Source organism: Rhinolophus sinicus, chromosome 4, assembly GCF_057876585.1.
Source record: "Rhinolophus sinicus isolate RSI-liver-muscle chromosome 4, RSI-T2T, whole genome shotgun sequence".
Taxonomy (NCBI): Eukaryota; Metazoa; Chordata; class Mammalia; order Chiroptera; family Rhinolophidae; genus Rhinolophus; species Rhinolophus sinicus.
Window position 1 is genome coordinate 84,293,550 of NC_142504.1, and position 22,468 is coordinate 84,316,017.

At 34.2% G+C, this 22,468-nt stretch overlaps 1 protein-coding gene across 4 annotated transcripts in view; it reads right to left on the reverse strand.

The window, feature by feature from the left end:
* Positions 1-608: 608 nt before the first annotated feature.
* Positions 609-22,468, reverse strand: part of DSC2 (desmocollin 2) — a 30,012-nt gene continuing 8,152 nt past the window's right edge. Inside the window, exons 3-17 of one of the 4 annotated variants that reach the window (XM_088797945.1) lie at positions 21,817-22,016; positions 20,753-20,872; positions 19,416-19,571; positions 17,681-17,825; positions 16,521-16,687; positions 13,334-13,468; positions 12,908-13,093; positions 10,648-10,904; positions 10,386-10,528; positions 7,883-8,110; positions 5,441-5,680; positions 4,996-5,117; positions 3,436-3,726; positions 2,859-2,901; positions 609-2,771 (exon numbers count right to left, since the gene is read on the reverse strand). In XM_088797945.1, coding sequence (XP_088654071.1) covers positions 2,866-2,901; positions 3,436-3,726; positions 4,996-5,117; positions 5,441-5,680; positions 7,883-8,110; positions 10,386-10,528; positions 10,648-10,904; positions 12,908-13,093; positions 13,334-13,468; positions 16,521-16,687; positions 17,681-17,825; positions 19,416-19,571; positions 20,753-20,872; positions 21,817-22,016 — 2,426 coding nt within the window. In that variant the 3' untranslated portion in view covers positions 609-2,771; positions 2,859-2,865. The remainder of the gene's footprint in view (positions 2,772-2,858; positions 2,902-3,435; positions 3,727-4,995; positions 5,118-5,440; positions 5,681-7,882; positions 8,111-10,385; positions 10,529-10,647; positions 10,905-12,907; positions 13,094-13,333; positions 13,469-16,520; positions 16,688-17,680; positions 17,826-19,415; positions 19,572-20,752; positions 20,873-21,816; positions 22,017-22,468) is intronic. The other 3 variants (XM_088797946.1, XM_088797943.1, XM_088797944.1) reach the window with 3 other exon arrangements.

Below are 22,468 nucleotides of genomic sequence, written 5' to 3' on the forward strand. Positions count from 1 at the left end.
TTAAATTCCCAGGCAAGCAACTGCTTGCCTCTGAGGCCAGCCATCTCTCTAGCAGGACAGCTACAAGAGCAGCCAAAGAAGGGCTTTGACAGAAGGAATTTTATGCATGTATAATTTTATAGGGCTTTAGAATTAATGCCCATTTTAAGAAGTGAATGTGCTTCTTTCCATCTGATTAGTTTCCCAGTATCTCAAACTAGGTAATCCTTTACAGATGCTTCAGCAACCTTTGCAATGTATGTTCTGAACCACTGGACATATGATACCCAGTCATCAAGTGATCATTAGGAAGAGACATATACTCAACTGACAAACATTCTAAAGTCAAAAACAAAATGAAAACCTTTCCATCATCCTATTTTCTTAATTGATTTTTGTTAATATGAAATAGGCCGTATATGTGATTTATTTAAAATCATTTAGTATTATTAGGAATGACTTTTAGGTGAATCATTCTGTGTAACTTTCATGCTTAAAAAACATTTTTTATTCAAAGGTCTTACAGTCACCCTAGGAAAGGAGCTCTATTATTATCCCCCATTTTATGATTAAAAAAAAAAAAAAAACCCAGACAGAGAAATATGCAACTTAACCAATATCCCATAGTATCACAGTATTTAGAATAGAAAATTTATATAAATGTGGTGATAACAATGGAGCAATGATCTCTCCAAATTAAACTCCAAAATTCTAAACAATGTAGAAGAGGAGTCTAAAAAAGAGACTCATTTCTCTAAGAAAATAAAATCCCAAAAGCTCATATTAGACACGTGATTAACAAATTGATACTAATTTTTAAAGACTACTTGATTTACTTTATCATAACTAGTAATATACAAGAATTTTGTACATAACTTATTAAAAATAACTTTGTGAAATAGCATATTTGACTGAGTAGTAATGAAACTATTGAAAAGATAAACTGATTATTGAACAATTACCCAATGTTAATCTTAAAAATAATTGTTATAAGCCAACCTTCTGAATTCAAGATAAGCATATTACTAATAATCATATATATTAGAAATACATTTAAAATGTCCACAAGGTTAGCATACATAGAAAATTTACTGACTGAAATCAGCTGTGAAACCAGGCCTGGAATTTGGTTGACTATTAAGTTTAATTTTGTCTTATTGTCAAAATTTGAATAGTTTGCCCTACATTTGTTAAAAACTGTAATCTTGAAACATTAAAAAATAACTTTACAAAAATATAGGGTATGACTAGACATGTCATCCAAAAAGTTATAAAATAGCTTTTCCTAGAGAGCTCTCACAAACTCTGTACTTCAGTTTATTTTAAAAACAATCACTATTTTGCATTTATAAGCTGTATCCTTGCATTAAAGATATAAACTGTAAATATTCTTTATATACAAAATAAGTACATCCCAATTTTAATTACACTATTCCTTTTGTTAACATAGAAAGTTGCATTTAATAAAAACAGGACACATTTCTACAGTTTCAAAGGCAAAATTAAAGGTTCTTTGTTGAAGAGAAAATGAAGCATTCACCAAGGTATTTGAAACAATAAGTCAACATTCCATTGATTTTAAGAAAAACCAAGAATACGTGCCCTTACAGAAAACAGAAACAGAATAACTCACTTTATAAGAGAAGAAAAGACCAATGACTTTTAAAAATATTTAGATTCTCCAATCCAAGCAGGAATTGTAACAAAAAAGAGGAGAGAAAGAGAGAGAGAAGTAAACAGAAAGGGAGATGGTGAAGGAGAGGGAGAAAAAAAGGGAAGCAGGAGGGAGGAAGAGAGGAGAGGCAGGGGTAAGGGAGGGCAGAGAGAGAGAGAGAGAGAGAGAGAGAGAGAGAGAGAGAGAGAGAGAGAGAGAGAGAGAGCGCGAGCACGCACGAGCAAAACCTTGCAGAAGTAAAATTACATTTTTAAAGGATTTTTTTAAATTTAAATTTTGCTGACAAGGTGGGTAACAGAGGAAATGCAGACTCAGTATAGGATTTCCTACAAAATACAACGTAGAAACTAAACTCCACCAAAATGGAAGTGTAGTAACAGTCAGCGCCTGGTTGGAAATCTCCCTTTGCATTATGAAGAAAGGTCATGTTCTAAGAGTAAAGCGATACTAAGAATGCCATATATATACTTTAGAATGTTTAGGAGAACAGTCTTCAAGCACCACACAATTAACTAGGTAATTGGAGAGCATGCTAAAACAAGGTCTCTACAGTTTTCTATTAGGTTTACTTTAAGTAGTCTATGATACAGACTTAAATTAATTATATGTTATTGCACTACAAATTGGCTGTTGTTGCTATACCCAAGTGTAAACAATAATGCAGCCTTCCTTAATATTTCCATTTCTGTAGATCTATTTGGGTGGAAGACAAGCAACTGGAAACTGTGTAAGAATTGGGAGATTTGTGCAATTATTTACAATATTTCGCAATAAATGTGCATTTCGCTATAGAGAGCCTATCAAAATAAAGGGGGGAAAGCGCCAAACACAGCATCTTCTATTTTTCAAACATTCTGGCTTTTAAGTTTTTTCTTTACGTGATAAAGCCACTGACTTTTGTGGACTTATTAGAATGCACTCATCTCCTTATGCATGTTTCTGCTAGTGTCCTAAATTTGGGTTCCAAATGATCCAAAAATTCAAGGCCATCTTCTTCCTGCCGCTCACTGCAACAGCCCACAGAGCCAGCCACCGAGCCCTTTCCTTCGTAGTTGTACATGAGGACGTAGTCTTGAGCATGCTTATGGCTGTCATCTTGATTACACAGCTGGACCTTCTGCCAAGGGAAGAAACACAACATATTTTATTATTATTATTTTAAGCACCAAAACTTACTAACATAAAAATAATGGCTTTGATTTACCTTTCATTTAATTTTTAATCAGAGTGTGTCCTCTAATGGATTCCTACATACAAAAAATGCACATGATTGATCTGTACCATAAATCACACTATAAATTCACTACTTAGCATGTTTCTAAAAGTTACACATGTGACAGCAAGTATACAAGTGTTCACTTTAAGTAATCATTACTTTCCCTTCAAAGTGATGGCTAAAGGGAAGTGCATCCATTACACTGAACCCAAATCGACGTGGGCTCAAATCTTTCCAGACAGGCATAGTGAGTGCACAGGCTAGAATTATCTTATATTGCACTTCTGATTTCTAAGACATGACTTCTCAGGTGGGAAACCTGAACACAAAGTCACGAGAAAAAAAATTAAATATGTCACATTATTTCAGTAAGAACTGAAAATCAAACAAAATGTGAGGAGAAGTAAAGATCTGCATCACATCTGAATTAAATCAAAATTCAGGAAAACAACTTTCCAATTAGTAGACCAGTAATAAAAAACAAAGGTCAGGCCATTAAATTGTAATTATTTAGAAAGTCGAAAAGCAATCACAATAGATTTGTAGGACAAGTAGGGAAACTCACTTCACCAAGACGAGGCTGAGTGAAATGATGCCACTCCGATAAAGTGCATCTGCCGTTGTCTACTTCCACATGTCCTCCCCTGCCGAAATCCAGGGTGTGCTGTCCTCCTCCCTTACACAATTCCAGCGTGTGATGATGGCCGACCCCCTGGCATGATTCCAAAGTCTGCTGTCCTCCTCTCACCATTTCAATGGTCTCCTGCCCTGTATTTTTCACTCCCGATCCCATGGTGCCACACATTCCCTGAGACGAACTGCCCACGGCATGGGTTGTGAAGCCATTCACGGAACACTGAAACAAAGCAGTTTTCATTAGGGAAATACAGAGGAGAAAAAAAGTAAGGAAAAAAAAAAAAAAACATGCAAAAACTGACAGGAATTTTTTGGTGCTAGAAGGTAAGCTCTTTGAGGGCAAGAACTAAATCTATCTGAGCAATCCTGAGTACTTAACTATTGCAACACCAGTACTTCATGAAGTACAACAAGCAAAGTCTTGATGCCATGTAGTCTGCACTTTGAGACAAATCAGAAAGCTTAATGTATATTCCTTCTTTAAAAACTTCTTAGAATACGTACTTCAAAACATTTCAGCATCTCAAACCTCAAAATCAGAATTCCAGTACTATTGTATCACATGTATCTACCCTTAGTTCAAATTCATTCCCTTCACCTACTAGGGCAGAAACAGAAATAATTATCAGTATTTTTATTCAGTGTCTAATCTAGTTCCCCTTCTTCTGAAACAAAAATAATAGAACTAAAGTTGCCACAAAAATCTTAGCTGCAATAATAACTCCTTGCGATTGAAATAAAAATAAATTAGTATGAAAATGAGAACACCAGCGTTTTGGCCACTAATTTTCTACGCTGCATTTTTATAGGAAACTCTTAAGTTTTATTTTTTCTAATACATTCCTAGATGCCAACATTCTTTTGTTTTCTAAATCTTTCCTACTCTAATCATCGATCATGCTTTTTGTGGGGAATTTACTTGTTCCTCATCCACATAGTAGGCTAAAAATCAAACCTGCAGCAGTATAGTCACTTGCTGGCATTGCTGTTTCATATATTAGACCTAAGTCTCCTTTTTAATCCACATTAGAGTCTGAAAGACTCCAATAAAGTTCTTCTCACACTGATCAAAGCTTGCAGTCATTTTACTGCTGTTGCCAGAAAACATTAAAACAATTATGCTAATGATCTGTGAATAATTAAATGAAACATTTTTACAACACAAACAGCAGTTTCAATATATAAAAAAGACTGAGCCTAAAGTTGAACTCATGAAACATTTAAGTAGAAAATAATAATGACATGTTGAAGTTTTTTTACTATTAAATAACACTATATGGCTAAATTGAAATGCCATCTATTGCCATGGGAATCCATGTCATTTTATTTGTTCCATGGGACCGATGCACATGGTGTGTGTGTGTGTGTGTGTGTGTGTGTGTGTGTGTATAGTTACCTGATTTCAAAAGAACTTGGTTCAGAAAAGATAATTATAGTTAGCCAAGCCAATTTATCCTTTATGTTTATTTTAAAAAGACAAACTACTCACCACTTTGTCATCTCCAGGTGCTTCAGTGTTTGACACAATAAGGTTCTGCTGGGCTAAATCATCAGGAATTGGTTTTGGCTTTTTGGCCCCAGTAGCCCCACAGACTAAGGTAAATAAGATACCTGGAGGATGAGAGAAATTACTTCAGTTCATCATAAAACAATATGGAGTTATCAATTTATGATTTATGAGTTTTCCATACAACAGAAAACTCTTCCTTATATGCCACAAAGACGTGCTAACTGCTGTATTTCTGGGTTAAATTTTATGTTTATGCTCAGTAACACTAGAACTATAAATGCACTTTCGACATACACATTAAATATGTGTGTTAAATAGAAATACAGCTAAATACCAATGAACAGCTATAGATAACAGTGTTGATGTAAGAATGTATCTTGAAAGTTATTTTAAGGCTATTATTTGAGTTCATAAAGGGACTTACAAAATAGCAAGGCTATGCCCAACAATATTGCAAGGATGGCCCATTTTCCAAGCTTTAGTTGTGCACCACCACCTGTCCTTGGGTCTACGCGATATGCGCAGTCAGCTTCGGTAACACAGTCACATACAATAACATTTAACGGAGTGACATGGGACAGGCCATGTTTATCTGTAACTCTGACAGGCACTGTATATGATCCAAACGGAGGGTCATTTTGATAGAAAAGACGTGCTGCTGTATCTGAAAGAAAATAAAACCAAGCATTATAGAAAGTCATTGATTTCTCCTGAATATAAATAACTAGTGATAGGCTAGCCATCAAATTTCCCTTCAAATAGATATTCCTAATGCAATGGCACAACTGCTATAAGACTGTAAACATGAATGGACTGAGTAGTTCTAATCTACAGACATTGCAAATACACAGCCTATAAAATTTCGTCTATGCTGTCTCTTAAAAAGTGTCTTTTGGTTTTTATAATTACGTATTTATCTACACATTAATAAATTCTATCCTTACTAATAGAGTTAAGAGAACGGTTTTTATCACAGCTTTAACATTTTTAATATAACCATTCAGTGTATATTTTCTTCAACACATGATTCATCAGTTATAGTCTGAAATTCTGATCACAGTGCTTCCTTAACTTGCCACCACAGCTCCTCGATGTCCTTATTTTTCTCCCCCATCCTATTTTCCTTTTCCCTCCTTGCATGACCTTTCTTTTCTAATTTGCCATAATAGGAAACTGAGGAATATTCATTGAAAGCATGGGGGTTGAAAACTATTTCAGGGCATTTTAAAGACAAATCCCATTCAGTTTACAAGGAATCTTGAGTTGTGAAAGCTGGAGGGCAGGGAGATCAGGACACCATAGCCCACGGGTAATATACAGTCAGGAGATGGAGAATGTGCTGGAGAGTTAAGAGCTGATGTAGGGAGTGATGAAATGGTGATATGAAAGGTCCCCTTTACTTTTGCCATTCTTGTCACCATAGAGCCTGTCGTGGGTAAAGTTAGAAGTATAGACTAGGAGCCAAATTGGGCGAGAATCCCAAGTAGAAAACAATAGACAAGAAAAGGTCAGAGTCAATGCAGCACAGAGAGGAGAAATAGTACGGTGACACTGTGATCACAGCCAGATCCCCCTGCAATTAAGGACTTACATCCTAGCCACTTGGGAGACTACCAGCACTTGCAGATTGCACCTTCCTGCCAAAGGTCACACCTTTCGGAGTAGACCAACCCACTGACTGAGCAAGGAGAGAGGTGAGAGGCTCAGCTTGGGGCCACTTTGAAAAGCCAATTAGCAGAGACTCCCCATGGGGTTAGCTGAGACTGTCTTTGGGCCCCTGTTGCAGCTTGACTTATCTTTCTGCCCCATCCTGCTTGCCTTCCTGTCACAGCTATTGCTGCCAAGCAAATTCCTTAATAACCATCTACCTGAGAAACTCTGTCTCCGAACTCCGAGTGTGCTTCCTGAAGAACAGACTGTGATACATGGGGATTCCATTGTGGAATCATTAGCATTTAAAGAAACTATGCAGATAAGGAGGTACACTAGTCACTCTAAGGGTGTGTGTGTGTGTGTGTGTGTGTGTGTGTGTGTGTGTGTGTGTTTGGAGTGAGAATGAGAATCCAGTGACTCCTAAGGAAATCCTGGCACAGGACTGATTAGAGATAGGCCTAGAGAGACCCACTTCCCACCACACTAAAACTGAGAAACTTGCCTTTTTTCATTGATGATTCCCACATGGTAAATTACTCTTATATTTCATCAAAAAAAAAAGTATTTTAGTGTGGGAGGAGGATGAAGAGGATGAAGGGGGTCAAATACATGGTGATGGGAGCAGACTAGACTTCAGGTGGTGAGCACACAATGCAATATACAGATGATGTATATATAATTGTACACCCGAAACTTATATAATATTATTAACCAATGTTATCTCAATAAATTGAGTTTAAAAAAGAAAAAAGTATTTTAGATGTCCTGATGTTGAAAAGGACAAAATATTGTTTACAAATACATACCATTTGCCATAAGAAAAGATGAAATACTGCCATTTGTGACAACATAGACGGATCTTGAGATTATATGCTAAGTGAAGTAAGTCAGACAGAAAAAGTTGAGAACCATACGACTTCACTCATGTGTGGGATATAAAACTGAAAGCAACAAAGGAACAAGACTAACAAAGAAAGAAACAGAAACTTATACAAAGACTTATACAGTTTGGTGGTTACCAGAGGGTAAGCTGGAGATAAAACATATGGTGATGGAAGGAGAACTGACTCTGGGTGGTGAGCACACAGTGAGATATATAGATGATGTATTACAGAATGGTACACTTGAAATCTATGTAATTTTACCAACCATTGTCACACGATAAATTTAATTTAAAAAAAAAGAACAAAGGAAAAAAAAAAGAAATACATACCATTAAGTTTTGTCAGTCTCCACATTCTCTCTATTTCTGAATCAGAAACACTCTCTAAACTGAACCGAAAGGGTGGGCCATTTATTGCATCATCAGGATCAAAAGCAACAATCTCTGGGGAGGTCATGACGGTTTTGCAGATTATCACTGTTGATCTAAGTATTAATGGGCCATTATCGTTCACGTCTTCAAGGATAATTCCCAGAATCCCAGTACATGTTCTTCCATCTAGAAAATCGGATACAAAAATTCAATTTTTTAATGTTTTGAGCTTTCACTAGGAAATTTTACATTGAAAAAAATGTTTTTACATATTTATTAGGCACTGTAACATAAATGACTAACATGCACAGTCACAGGCTCTGTCCTTAGGGAATGTTAAAAGTAAAACATTATCACTTTCAAATGGGTTGTACAGATAATAGTTGCTATTTAGATTATCATTCATTCACTAAATAGCTGCAATAGATGTGGAAACTTTCATGGAGGTAAGTTTTGACTGATTTTCAAAAGGAGAAAGGAATAGGGTGCAGACAAGGGCATTTTTGGTATATTTAAAAGCACAAGGAAATTTGAGGAGGTGGAAAAGCACAGCACGCACATCTGTGTCCTAGACATAATGAAGGGGAACGCAGACTGGGGGGAGCTGACATTGCAGAGAAGAGTCAAGGGACCCTAGGGAGCTTGGAGTTTAATATACACAGAGAAAGCACTTAAGGTTTTGGACAGGGAAATTAAAAGGTAGAAGATGTGTATTTGGAAGATTAGAACCAATATAGTATATGGAAATGTTCGAAGGGGGGAAAACCCAAAAGTAGAAAATCATTTGCAAACCAAAATAATCATTCTGGGATGCAGCCTAAAGAATTTATCTATGTAGTCCATAAAGACTTACCGAATAACTACTTTGTACAGGGCACTGTAAAATATGGGGGATTCAAAGGTGAAGTGGTCTTGGGTCCACTCAAATTAGTAATACAATTAGGATGTTCGAAACTGAACACAAATCCAGGATTCTGTCTGTAAATCGTTTATTCTTTCTGCTTAATAAGGAGGCCTTGGACATCCTTATTAAGGGACATCCTTAATAAGGGGTGGGTTACAAGCTGAAACAACCTGTGCCATCCACTGTCTGGGGCTGTGTCTTATATGTAGCTGCTGGCCTACGGAAGCTGGAAGATCAGGCAGAGCCCCGTAGTCACACTCTCGACGAAGGCAACAGAAACTATGATATTTCCAGCACCAGCATGGGTCAGGAGCCACAGCCCACCAAGTTAACAACTGGTTCCAAAAGGTGGCCACAGAAAAGGATGAAGTGGAAGCAAATATAAGACTGCTAGTTAAGATGGGATAAATTGGGAGAGAGGAAAAAACAAAAACAGAAAGCAAACCAAATACCTGCCACTTAATGTACGCCTGAAAATTAAAATTCCAGAGAGAGCAAGATTAATGCTAAGAAGGAAAGCCAACAAAATTGCCAATCAGAAGATTAATATACTTCATGCAAGATATTTTCGAAACATGTATATTTAGCATCTTCAAAGACAGAAAGAAGGGTAATTGTTTAAACAATAATGAAATTATAGCTCAAATTCCAGTAGAAATAAAACAGCAACATTCATCTAATAGAGACTCTAAAGGAAGAGAATAAGTAGAATGGCAGGGGAGAAATATTTAAAGAGATAATTGTTGGGAATATCCCAAAATTAAAGAAAAACTTGGATCTCTTCCATTTTAAAATATATTCTGACTGCAGTGCTAAATAAATAAAAATATATGCATTAATTTAGAAAGAATTGGAATATCTAAAACTTCTAAATTCTAATTTTGCAAGCTGTAGTGCAATAATTTGTTTACTGTAATTAGTGTATTTATTTTAAAGGGGCACAAAGTTCAAATGTATGTAATGGTAAAGTTATATTTTATGCACTAAATGGATCTCATATAATCATTGTGTTCTTATTTCTTTCCATTTTGTAGGACTCAAAGAACATGATTTTACATTTTATATGATTATATGGATTTGTACTGTTTCTTTGTAATTTTATGATACACTATTAATCATAGCTATGATTTATTTTTATATAATGTCCCTAATCAGAATTCTAACCCCCACACACATTGTTAGTTTCCTGTAAGAAATAGAACTGTTTTCTAGGAGTACAATATATGGCAATAAGTATGTTCTCTCTGTAATGAATCTCCCTGCCAAAGTTAATATTTTAAGACCTATGACTAGATAAATTGAAGCTAATATGACTAAATAAATATTTAAATTGCATACATTTTAAGTAATTTCAAATAATTATTTAAATTTCATAAATTATTAAAGTTTCAACTAGTTCTATGACTAAATTATTTTATAATTACATCTAAAACTGAGGTTGCTATTAGAAAGCACATGAGTTAACATATGATAGCCAGCCTCTCAATTACTGCATATACCACCTGGGGAGAAGTACATTTTGAGAATGTATACAGCTGACTTAAACAAAGTTCTTACCTTTGTCTGATGCAAGGATTGTTACATTATATATACCATTTTTGATAGACTCTGCCTCTCTATCCAAGCTTCTGAAAGTTGTGATTGATCCCGTGTTTTCATCAACAGTGACCCAGCCTTTTGGATCATTTATTTTCTTATACCTGTTAATAATGATGAATTAAAATAACTAAATGTATCTTAAGCCAAATTAAAATACTGGTATCAAAATAAGTTACAAATTTTAAAAACATGGTAAATTTAGAGTTAAAATTATAAATACCTGATGCCATTGCTACTTCTTGTTTCTGGGTCATATGCTTTGTATCCATCAATCTTTGTTTTCACTGGTGCATTTTCTTTAATTCGCACAGTTTGTACTGGAGGGCTACACTCGGGGCCTTCATCCTGATCTTCTACATTAACAATAACTGTTGCCGTGCTCATGGCTACTTTTGAACTAAACTCTTTAGAATATGGAGCTTCATTAACTACACCAATTTGCAGGGTCACCTGTTGTCTTTCTTCATAATTCAGTGGCTACAAAAGCAAGCATGTTGAAAATCAGTTCAAGACATTTAATATCTGGCAATGCTAACTAGTGTGTATAATTAGTTAAATTGGACATATGTAAGTGCTGTATTGGGAACAGTCATGAGAATATCAAATATATACCCAGAAATGAGGTGGTGGTGGGAGGAGGGCAAGCCTTCAATTGACTGCTTAATTGGTGAAGCCAGCAAAAAAAAAAAAAAAAAAGAACGAAAAGAAAACAACAACAACAAAAACAAACAAAATGTTCTGCAACGGCAAATTTAACACAAATATTAAGTTGGTACACAAGTAATTGTGGTTTAAAATGTTAAAAATATCGCAAAAACCACAATTACTTTTGCACCAACCTAATAATATCATAGGTCCTGATAACCATTTCAGAAAGGATTTAATGAAGTTGTTTCGAGGTTAACACTTGAGGGGGTCCATACACTAACCAACAGTTATTTACCATTCCATTAATATTGGGACAGCTTATCCTACCCTCCGGAGATGAATAAAATTATTTCTATCTGATTTGGGGTAGAAAACATGGGTCAAATTTTATAAAACATTTTTAAGAGAGGAAAGACAAGAAAATAGAAAGCTTATTGACATTACACTCTCCTCCCCCCCTTTTTTCTCTTCTATCCTAGTTACTTCCCCAAAAAACTGGTAGTACAGAGTTTAATGGAATGTTGTTTTGTTTTTGTTTTCGTTTTGCTTGAGAGTAAGTGAAGCAATTTTCTGGAAGACCGAAATTGTGTCAGGTCTTGGACTTCACAGAAATAAATTTACTTCTTAGAATGAATAACAAGGTTTAGGGCAGGGGTTGCATGAAGAAAGAGACAAAATTTAAAGGACATTTCTTTGCTGTTTTGAAACAGAGAAATTAACCCACAGACTACAGCTAAATTTCATCATTGTAAGAAAAATGGATTTATCGTTTTTGATCCATGCTCTTTGTGAATATGTAAAAAGGAGAAAATCGATAGACCCAGGATCGAATCACGTTTTAGTTACAGATGCTACAGATATAAGCCTATGACTCAGTTCAAAGCCAAAGGGACCAGATCACTTCATGGGCTAACTGTGGTTCTTGAATTAACAGTGAATTCTTCTGAAATGCTGTAGAATAGTATTAAAAAGAGGTTTTAGAAGTATTTACATCTTTGAACGGCTGAGGACTCCCATTCGGAACCAGTAATGTACACTAGATACAGACCAACAGGTCTACAAATAGCCTCCCCGTGGGTCTGACCAAGAGTAACTCATCGTTTGGGAAATTCAGTAAATATGTGGAGGCTCCCTGACCCAGCTACAGAATGAATGGTCTGGAAAATGGGAAAATTTGGCACTGGCCCACCGGCATTACAGTTTTTGAATTAAGAGATGTTGGTTACAAAGTGAACACTATATCATATTATTTGAATATACACATACTCATATATATTTTTAATCATGACTTTGTTTCCTCACGTTAGTAATTTTCAATTAACTTATGAAAACAGAGTAGATTTTGAAATTTAAAATGATACTTATAGACTAATGAATCAGTTGGTCAAGAGATCAAGAGATACAAATTTCCAATTATAAAAAAATGTCATAGGAAAGTAATGTATAGCATGCTGATTATAGTTAATAATACTATATTACACATTGAAAGTAGCTAAGAGAGTGGACCTTGAAAGTTCTCATCACAAGAAAAAAAATCTTATGACTATGTTTGGTGACAGATATTAATTGTGATCATTTTGCAATACATATATAAATACCAAATTATGTTGTATACCTGAAATATAATGTTACGTCAATTATACCTCAATTTAAAAAAAAGTTCCCAAAGTAAATATACTCATCCCATTATATATGAAGAACGTAGCATTTACATTTAACTATATATCTATTTTATTCCTGCATTTACCAGATCTCTTTCATTTCATTAACTCTAATACACTAATCTGTAATATTATAAACAACAAATAACTAATTTAATAATTTATTCTTACCTTAACCACACACAGAACTCCTTCATTGGTTCTGGGATCTGTGACAATTTTAAAATTTCCATTTTCATTGCCCTTTAAAATGGTATAATTAGCTCTCCAATTAGCAGTGTTAATTAAATCCTTATCCTCAATGCTAACGCGTAAGATTTCCACATCAACTGTATTTTCTTTCACTGACGTCACATACTAAAATAAATAAAAATTAAAAAAGAAAGTTTAATTAGCAACTCTCAAAAAAACAGAACATCATGTTAAGTAAGCCTGATGCTTTTAACTCCCAAAGTACTGTTTACATGATTTTAAACCCTAAGTCCTAACTGCTGTCAGGGGGATACTTCATTTGAAATCATGTGGCATGATGGAGGTGTGCATATTTAGTAATTAACACTGGGTTGTACGTTTTTCTTTTATTAATATTGTACTTACAGAAGTACGGGTAAATGTTGGCAAGTTGTCATTCACATCTTCAATATTAATGATGCAAATTGCAGTTGTCTGCAAACCAAAATATTGACCATCCATGTCTTGTACTTTTATTTTCAACTGGTACTTGTCAATTAACTGAAAAGAAAGTAAGAATTTACTTATTGAGTGAAAGCAACATTATAAATAAAATCTGAATTTACACACTACAATATTCCTTGCATTAAAAATTTAAGATGTACACTATTAAATTTCATAACTTTCATGCACTGGCAAAAGAATAATTTCCATACACTAGTAATTTTCAATTAATTTATGAAAATAGAGTAGTTTCTCAAATTTAAACTTCTACTCATAGAATATGGAGTCAATTAACTTTAAGTTTCTTTACTCAACAGAAAGGAAAGGTCAAAGCAATAGTGCATTTTGCATTGCCCAGTAATAAATCAAAGTCTTTCTCTCCTATCCAAAGCACATTCTGTTCAAAAATACATAGCAGTGACTCTTATACCAGTCTTATAAGAAAACAATAAGTGCAATGTCCTCCTGTAAAAAGGATAGATTTTAAATATTTACATTGATAGAAAGATCATTAAGTTAGCATAACAAGGCTCTCGTCATAATTTTCCTCTCTATGGAAAATAGAATCTGGTTCTTAGGACTTTCCATTCATCAGAGATTGTAGGAGGGTTATCACTAGTTAAAAAAATGTGTTTCTCCTTATAAAGATTTTATTTATCATAAGTAATTGAGATATGGAAGGATTATAAACAACACAATAATGCCTCTAGGACCTATTCAAGATTTGATGATAAAAGAGGAATTGGTTTATAACCGACTTTTCTTGAGCACATAAATTCTGTAAAAAATCTGTATAATATGTAAAACTGTAACACTCATTCATCCATTCAATTATCCAGCAAATGATTTTGTATCCTTCACTGGCACATACAATAAAAATAAATGAATTTATAAATAATAACACAAGTGCTAGTTCCACTTGAAAATTTCCTTAAAGATGCAGTAAAAAAACGATTAATTTTATTAAATTTCAACCCATAGGCCAAATGAAAAAATGGGAGATATGCATGCAGCACTTCTGCAGCATAACATAGCATGGCATTTCTCACATGAAAAAGTACTTGTGTGATTGAATTATGAACTGATATGACTGCTGATTTGTTTATTTTTTTATAGAATGCCATTTTTACATAAAATAACACCTACGGTTTTTCACATTAGTATATTTGGAAGACATTTTGTCAAACAAAGTGAATATATCACTTCAAGGAAAAAAATTATTCGTTGCCAATAACAAATTGGAGTGCTTAAGCAAAAATGAGAATTCTAGAAAACTTTTATCAACCACTGTGATATTAATGGAGGTAAGGAGGTGATGTTTTCAATATTGTTTAATGACATATGTTAACATTTGGAAGACCAGCATAACGTAGCAAACCAGTATTTTCCAAATGACTAAAGCATGTAACAAAATCATACATGGGTAAACTACCTTGTTTCCCCGAAAATAATACCTGGCCAGACCATTAGCTCTAATGAGTCTTTTGGAGCAAAAATTAATATAAGACCGGGTCTTATATAATATTAAAATAAGACCGGATCTTACATTAATTTTTGCTCCAAAAGACGCATTAGAGCTGATGGTCTGGTTAGGCCTTATTTTGGAGGAAACAAGGTATGCAGACATAATACAAGATAGACCAATGGGTTTTAATGTAACAAAGTATAAAAATTCATCGATGAAGCTTCAAAGTGCACATTGCAAAAAACATTTAGGAAACTACCACCTGTCAAGTTTTGGTGTAGTATCAAAGAAGAATATCCACAATGATCTGAAATTACTATTAAAATACTCCTCTTTTATAATTTCTTATCATGTTGGATTTTCTTTATATATAAGACTACAAATTATAACAGACTGAATCCAGAAGCAGACACGAGCATCCATCTGCCTTGTATAAAGACAGGTATTAAAGAGATTTGGAAAAATGCATAATGTCACTCTTCTCACTTAATTATTTATTGTTTTGGAAAATGTAATTATATTTTATAAAAAATTTCATGTATGTTAACGTGTAATATATTTATTATCATTTTAAATAGGTAACTAAATGTATATTTTAAACCTTTATGTTTTAAAAACTAATGGAGTAAATATTGATAAATACAACCCACATAAACATAGGATCTTTGAAATCCTCAATAATATTTTAGAATGTAAAGGGATCTTGAGATTAGAACATTTGAAGACCACTGCTCTATTCCATGAGAGAGAGAGAAGGGGAAATGAATCTCATGTGAAGTTTTAGGAATCAAAAAAATATCTGATAAACATGTTTTATCATATTTTAAGATTAAAAATTATAAATGTAGTAAGTAGGCCTTACAGATAAACTGTTATAAGAATTCAGATGAATAAATGCTTGGTGGAGAAGGTAATAACAAAGTGAATAAATTACTAAACTAGGATAGTTGTAATGGAAATGTACAGAATATAAAAGTAAAATAATTTGGGAGGTAATATCAACATGCTTTGGAAAGTGATTTGATCTAAGGGACAAAGGAGACGTCAAATACAATTTGGAGAATATGAATTCAAGGTCGCAATTGAAAATTTATTAATAAGAAAAGAATGCATTAATGTAATTTTGACTAGAAAACATGGGAAGAGAGTATGTTTAGAAGGAAAGAAGAGTTCAATTTTAGATCTCCTGCATCTTAGGTACCTGTGAAACATTCAAATACATATTTCTAGCAGTCAATTGAAATTGGTAAGCCAGAGCCTAGAGAGATATAGACTCTTACTCTATACAAGGGGAGGAATGTAGATGAACTTACTGAGGATGACATGATGCAGACAGAAAAAGCACTGGTATCTATAGATAGAAAATTCCCACAATTCCACAAGTTTCACTTTTCATATTTGGTACTTGTTTTTAATACTATAAATATGTTTATATTAAGAAAACTGTTTTTATAAAACATAATTCAACAGAGAACGAATTAGAGGTTCACAATTAGTGCACTGCATGGTTCATCAAAGTACTTAAAATGGTAATTTTTCTAAAATTAGATTTATAATATGCTTTTCAAAAACACATTTATAGGTGATATACAGCTACTATTAAGTAAGCATGTGTCAACCAAGTTTTGTTAACATTTATGTTACCTCTCTGTCTAGCTGAGATGATGTCGTGGTGATCACGCCTGTAGTTGGATGCATAGCAAACAGGGTGGGTGACGCTGGCAACTGCTGGAGGATGGAGTACTTCAGGCGTGTGTGCAATGTGTCAGGTTCATCTTTGTCAGTTGCACATACCTGTCCCACGGTAGAACCTACATATTGAAAAATCCTCTTTAATTTCCAAAACTTTTCCATTTTCAACTTTCTCTTTATTTCATTTCTCTCCATCTACCTCAAAAATGTTTGGGACCACTTAATTACATATCAGCTTTTATAATAGCTTTTTAACTTTATAATAGCTTTTATAAATTTGTAGATTTCTACACGAAGTATCACTTCCTTTTAAATATCCCAGCAGTCTAACATTTTGGAATTTGGTGGCCATTTCCATATTTACTGTGTTTAATGTATAATTTTATAAACACTGATAAAATCCCTCTGTCTTTGTATTTCTAGACTAAAGAATTCTAATTAGTTTGTAACCTTTTTCTAGTTGTAAGCTTATACTTAAATTGATCATATAGGTCAGTTTTCTCTGAAAATTCTTGGGTTAGTTAGATCTCTCTGGTGGAAGACTCAAAAACTGCATTCTGCCTTCTAGCTAAAATGGTCCATTTTCACAAGATTGAGAAAACATTTGTATTAATCTCCATGACCTTTATGACCATGCCCAGAATATTATCAATCATTTAATCATTGTAGAACATCAGTAGATCTCTTCAAGTCTAAGATTTCAGTTGCTCAATGGCTTATTCTTTTTAGAGTTGGTTCTCTTAAAAAGTATTTATTTTATCTCACACAGGAAGGCGAAGTAACATTTACTGAGTAACTCCTATTTTTCAGGCACTGTGTTTGGCATTCCATGTTTATTATGCTTCATTTAATCTTCATGACAATCTTGCATATTGATATCCCACGTTACAGATAAGGAAAATAAGGCTTGCCAAAATTAAGAAAATTGCCCAGGGTCATAGTACCTGGCACAGTTAGCTAGTGAAAGGCAGAGTAAAACTCCACCCAGAGCAGCCTGATCGGCAAATCCCTTTTCCTTCCCAGCAGGATATGCTGCCTTTTTACGGCACAGTGAAAGGCAGTTTTTGAATTGAAACATCTAGTTGCCAAATGTTGTTAAAGAGGGTACTCACCAACTCTGCTGCCTTCAGCAACTGTAAAAATGTAAGTTGTTTCTGTGAAAACTGGGTAGTTATCATTTTCATCCTCAATTTTGATTACGAGGGGCAGTGGAAATTCTGGATGATATCCATCTGGAGTTGTTGCAAAGGCAACTAGCTGTGAAGAGAGTAAAATAAGGAGAAAAGCAAAAATAATCTATCAAAATATGGTTTAAACTAGCATTGGCTTTAATTTGCAGAATGCTCAACATGGCAGTATGAGTTCTATCATTTGTACTGTATTTGGATGTAGACATAACCTTAATACCACAAGAGGTGGTTAATTTCATGGTGTAGTACACTATTTTATGTTTCAATTTGTCTAATATAATAACATAGATAATTTTGGTTTTCTCACCATTGCTGTATTGTTGTTCATGAGTGTAATGGTTTTTATTATTATTTTCCCAAAACAGTCCTCAGGAGCATTTTGTTTTGTTTCAAAGTTTCAGGTGCATAGATTTTAAATACAGCTTTCTGCATCTTTTTTAACTTAGGATTCTTAAAATTCCAAATTTCCCATGTGCAGTTAATTGAGATATTTTCTTTTTTACTAATTAGGATTTTAGATATACTGATGGTTAGATTGAGATAAGTGTCTTCATACAATTTTTTTTTAAATTAAAAAAGGGAAATCAGGGTCAGCCCGGTGTCTCAGGAGGTTGGAGCTCCGTGCTCCTAACGCCGAAGGCTGCCGGTTCGATTCCCACATGGGCAAGTGGGCTCTCAACCACAAGGTTGCTGGTTCGACTCCCGCAAGGGATGGTGGGCTATGCCCCCTGCAACTAACAATGGCAACTGGACCTGGAACTGAGCTGCGCCCTCCACAACTAAGATTGAAAGGGCAACAACTTGACTTGGAAAAAGACCTGAAAGTACACACTGTTCCCCAATAACGTCCTCTTCCCTTTCCCCAATAAAATCTTGTCAGAAATAGGACAAGTGAATGGCTGTGAATTGTGTGGGGATATAATTTATTTCTTTGGATTTCATAGTATTAAATTCAATTTGTTTTTCTCGTAACAGCTATTATAGAAAGAGCAGAACAACACAGGTCTTTAAAGGGCCATGTTGTGGCAATTCTAACTCTAAATATTTAATTCAAAGTTTGCATGTCCATTCAGTTCATTTGGTCTACTGATGAATAATTAACTATTCCAAAATAGATGTGAACTAATTAAAATTGAGGTGAGCAAAATGACCTGTTGGGAAATCAATACATTAGGTTAAATTCTTACATCATTAACTCTCATACTACCATGGGAAGTACGCAGATGAAGAAAAGACTAACTAATCTTAGTTAACCATTGTCTATACTCCTTACTTGCTCACAAGTTAACCCTCTCCCATTGCAAAGGTATTGAAGTCTAACTTCTAAATTTCACTTACCTCCTATGGCATCTCTCTCTGTACCATAAAGAGTTTCACAGATCTTTTCTGCCAACTAAATAACTGTTTTTCAAAGTGGGACCCATTTTTTTCTTTTGGGAAAAACAAATAAACAAAAACTAAAACTATAATGCCCATACTTTCTAACAGAATCTAAAGCTATTTATTCTATAAAAATTATTTTTGCTTCAAACCAAGACTAAGCTGTCAGATATTGCAAGAGCATAGCTGACAAACTCAGAAAACAGAAATGGGTAAATAAGAATCAGAGACAAAGTAGCCAAGATTAATAATTACTAGCATAATACATAAACTTTACCTCAAAAGAGTCATACTGCTCACGATCTACAGGACGAGTACAATACAGGTTTCCAGAATCCCTCTCTACATAAAATAAATTCATGGGTTCTCGGTCAACTCCAGGCCCTCTTATAGAATAGTATATAGTGTAGTTTTGCGCTGTATCAGATTGAACCTAGAAGGTAGATATTATATACATGAGACAAAATTTTATTTCAGCAAAACTTTCATCTATATTGTTATGCAATCACATTGCCATGTTTATTGAAATAACTAACCACCTTCTTTACATCTTAATTTTCCAGAATAACTAAGGAATACTTTAAGGGTTAAATGGTACTTGCATGGACCAGACATCTAAGACTTGTACTGTCTTAGGAAAAAAAGTATGCTGAGCATGAAAATTTATCTTATTGTCATTTTTTTTTTTAAAACGTGAATTTTTATTTTATGTGATACAATATTTGAGACCCTACATTTAAAGTGTTCTGTCTGCAGGGCAAAAACTTGGAAAATGCTTTCCTTAATTAGTTTTTGTTATCTGTCAGCATCTTCTTTATTATAGGAGCTTAGTGGGGTGGGGGAATGGATGAGAACAGAAATGGCATAATATCCTGGCAAGTGTGATACTCTGGTACCTGATTCACAATGCAAATTTTTTCCAAGTTATTTTCAACCTCTTTGTAAGATCTTGACTATGCATCAGGATGTAACAGAATTATTTTCTAACAATTTCTTTCTCAACTTTAATATGTTATTCTCTCAGCTGCATTAAATTTGGGAGCAAGATATAAAGGAGGATCCTCTCTCACCCTTTCAAGAACTGAGGGAAAACAAACCCAATTTATAGACTGAATGGTAGAGACCACTGACAGTGAAAGATGGCAAAATGATTTGCTAGGGTTTCCACTAAAGTAAAGTGAGATAGAAAATGTGGATCCAGTCTGATTTAAGCAGTGGACTTGGGGATAAGCAATAGACAGGTGTATATGTCTTTCCCATTCATGGCTTTTGGCCTTTTATCAGCAATTTCATGCTTTATTATTGAAGATGTTTTGGGGTCTTCTAGATTATACCGAGGCTCTGTGATACCCTTGTTGATATAAAAGTTCATTAAGAAATCACGTGTTTGAGAGTGCTAGATGGGTTTTACAGTTTTATAAATGGCTTTTGCATGACTAAAACTGCAGAAAAGTTTATGTAGGTATAAAGAGATATATTCATATCCATATATTAAAATATGACACACATATTCATTCATATATTCATACACCGTTCATTGTCCAAATTAAAAAGAAAAAAAAAAAAAAAGATGGAAACCATAGACTTTCATAGTGGAAAGAAAGTAAATTGTACCTGTTGAAGAAAAAGTGGGAAAGGACCCAAGGAATTCTCTACCATTGAACAAGGAATCGGAGCCCATCTTCTCTTGGCACGTCTTAGAACCTTTTCTTTAGAATGACTTTGCTGTTGTACCTCAATTTAAAAGACAGAAAGAAATAGTAAAGTCAGTAACTACTTTATCCTCAAACATTAGAACTATGATACATCCTTCTCCTCTCATGAGGATTCGTTGGAAAAGTGTAAGACCACAGTACTGCTTAAAAACCAAACTAAACGTCAACAGTGCAAAAAGATAATGAAGAAATAACTGCCCTAACCATTATCACAGCAATTCTCTTGGGAAAAAAAAAAAAAAAAAACTTGGCGGGAATATGGAAGAAAGATGAAACTAGAAGCCTAGAGGCAAAATTGAAAACTAAATAAATAAATAATTTTGCCACATTGCCATGCAAAAAAATGGAAGAAGAAAATGCAAAGAAAATAAGTAGAGCATGTGCCCTTCTAAGTTTAGTATAAGCACCTTCCACTCACCAACAACTAGGAAGAGCCAGGGAACCAACAGAGAGATCTGTGTCAGAATGAGGAGAGAAACATGGTGACAACTCTCAAACTGCTGCAGTGAGCCAATGGTTGAAGAGAAGTCATTTTGATCTTGGGTGTCACAATATAATAAGCATGCATGAGGTCCAAACCTCAATAGAAAATAGTCCTCTACTTTCCAAGACTACAAATTACGCTAAGATAACATGAGGCCTCCAGAGATAGAGGTTCAACACATTTTTGAAAATCTATTCTACAGTAAAGATCAAGAAATGTGTCTTTCTGTCTAAGTTCAAGCTCTCACGCTGTAGCATATCCCAATTTCTCCTTTTATGTCCCAAATGAAAAGGAATTACAACCTCGAATTAACTTACGTTGCACAATTTCCCATTTGAACACTGTTAAACTGTGTCATGGTTTTTATTCTTCTTCAAGCTAAATTATCCCATATCCTTCCTGATTCCACATCTTCCCTGGCAATGTTAGTTACACCTGAAGAAAGTACTTTATTATGCTTCATTTTATAGTTAGCATACCTTTGTTTGATGCTCTAAAAGGACAAGTATTTTCTTCTCTTTCCAGTTCTCACTGTTGGAAAGAGATATGGTAAAATTTCTCTTCTCTGAGGACAAAAGGACAGCATTTGTTGTATAGACTGATCCATCTTCTAAAATTTGGAAATCAGGATCACTTGAATGAACTAAATTTGCAGATTCAAAGCACTCCTTCAGATTAACTGTAAAAAATACATACAGCAATCATGTACAAGGTAAAACATAACAATATATAGTTTTAACAGTAATCTATACATTTGGAGGGACGCAAGAAACTTAAATTAACTACACTGACACTTGCAAATTTTTCATTTTTTAAAGAACATATGAACTCTATGGTTAATTAAGTTCTGCTAAACGCATATATCACTTCTAATACCTATTTCACATCCTTTTCAAAAAGAGATATTTGTCTTGAAATAAAGGCATGTAAATCCCACTATCTAAATATTTAAACCAACAACAAAAAACGTTTTTCTTTATTAACTGTAATTAGCTATTGAGTAACATAAAAATACATTTGATGTAAGTTAAACAGAATCTAGAGGATTAAAATTGGCAGTTATTCAATTAAAATATTACTGAACTCTTTACATCTATTATTGAATAATCATCATATTCTGTATTCTCACTG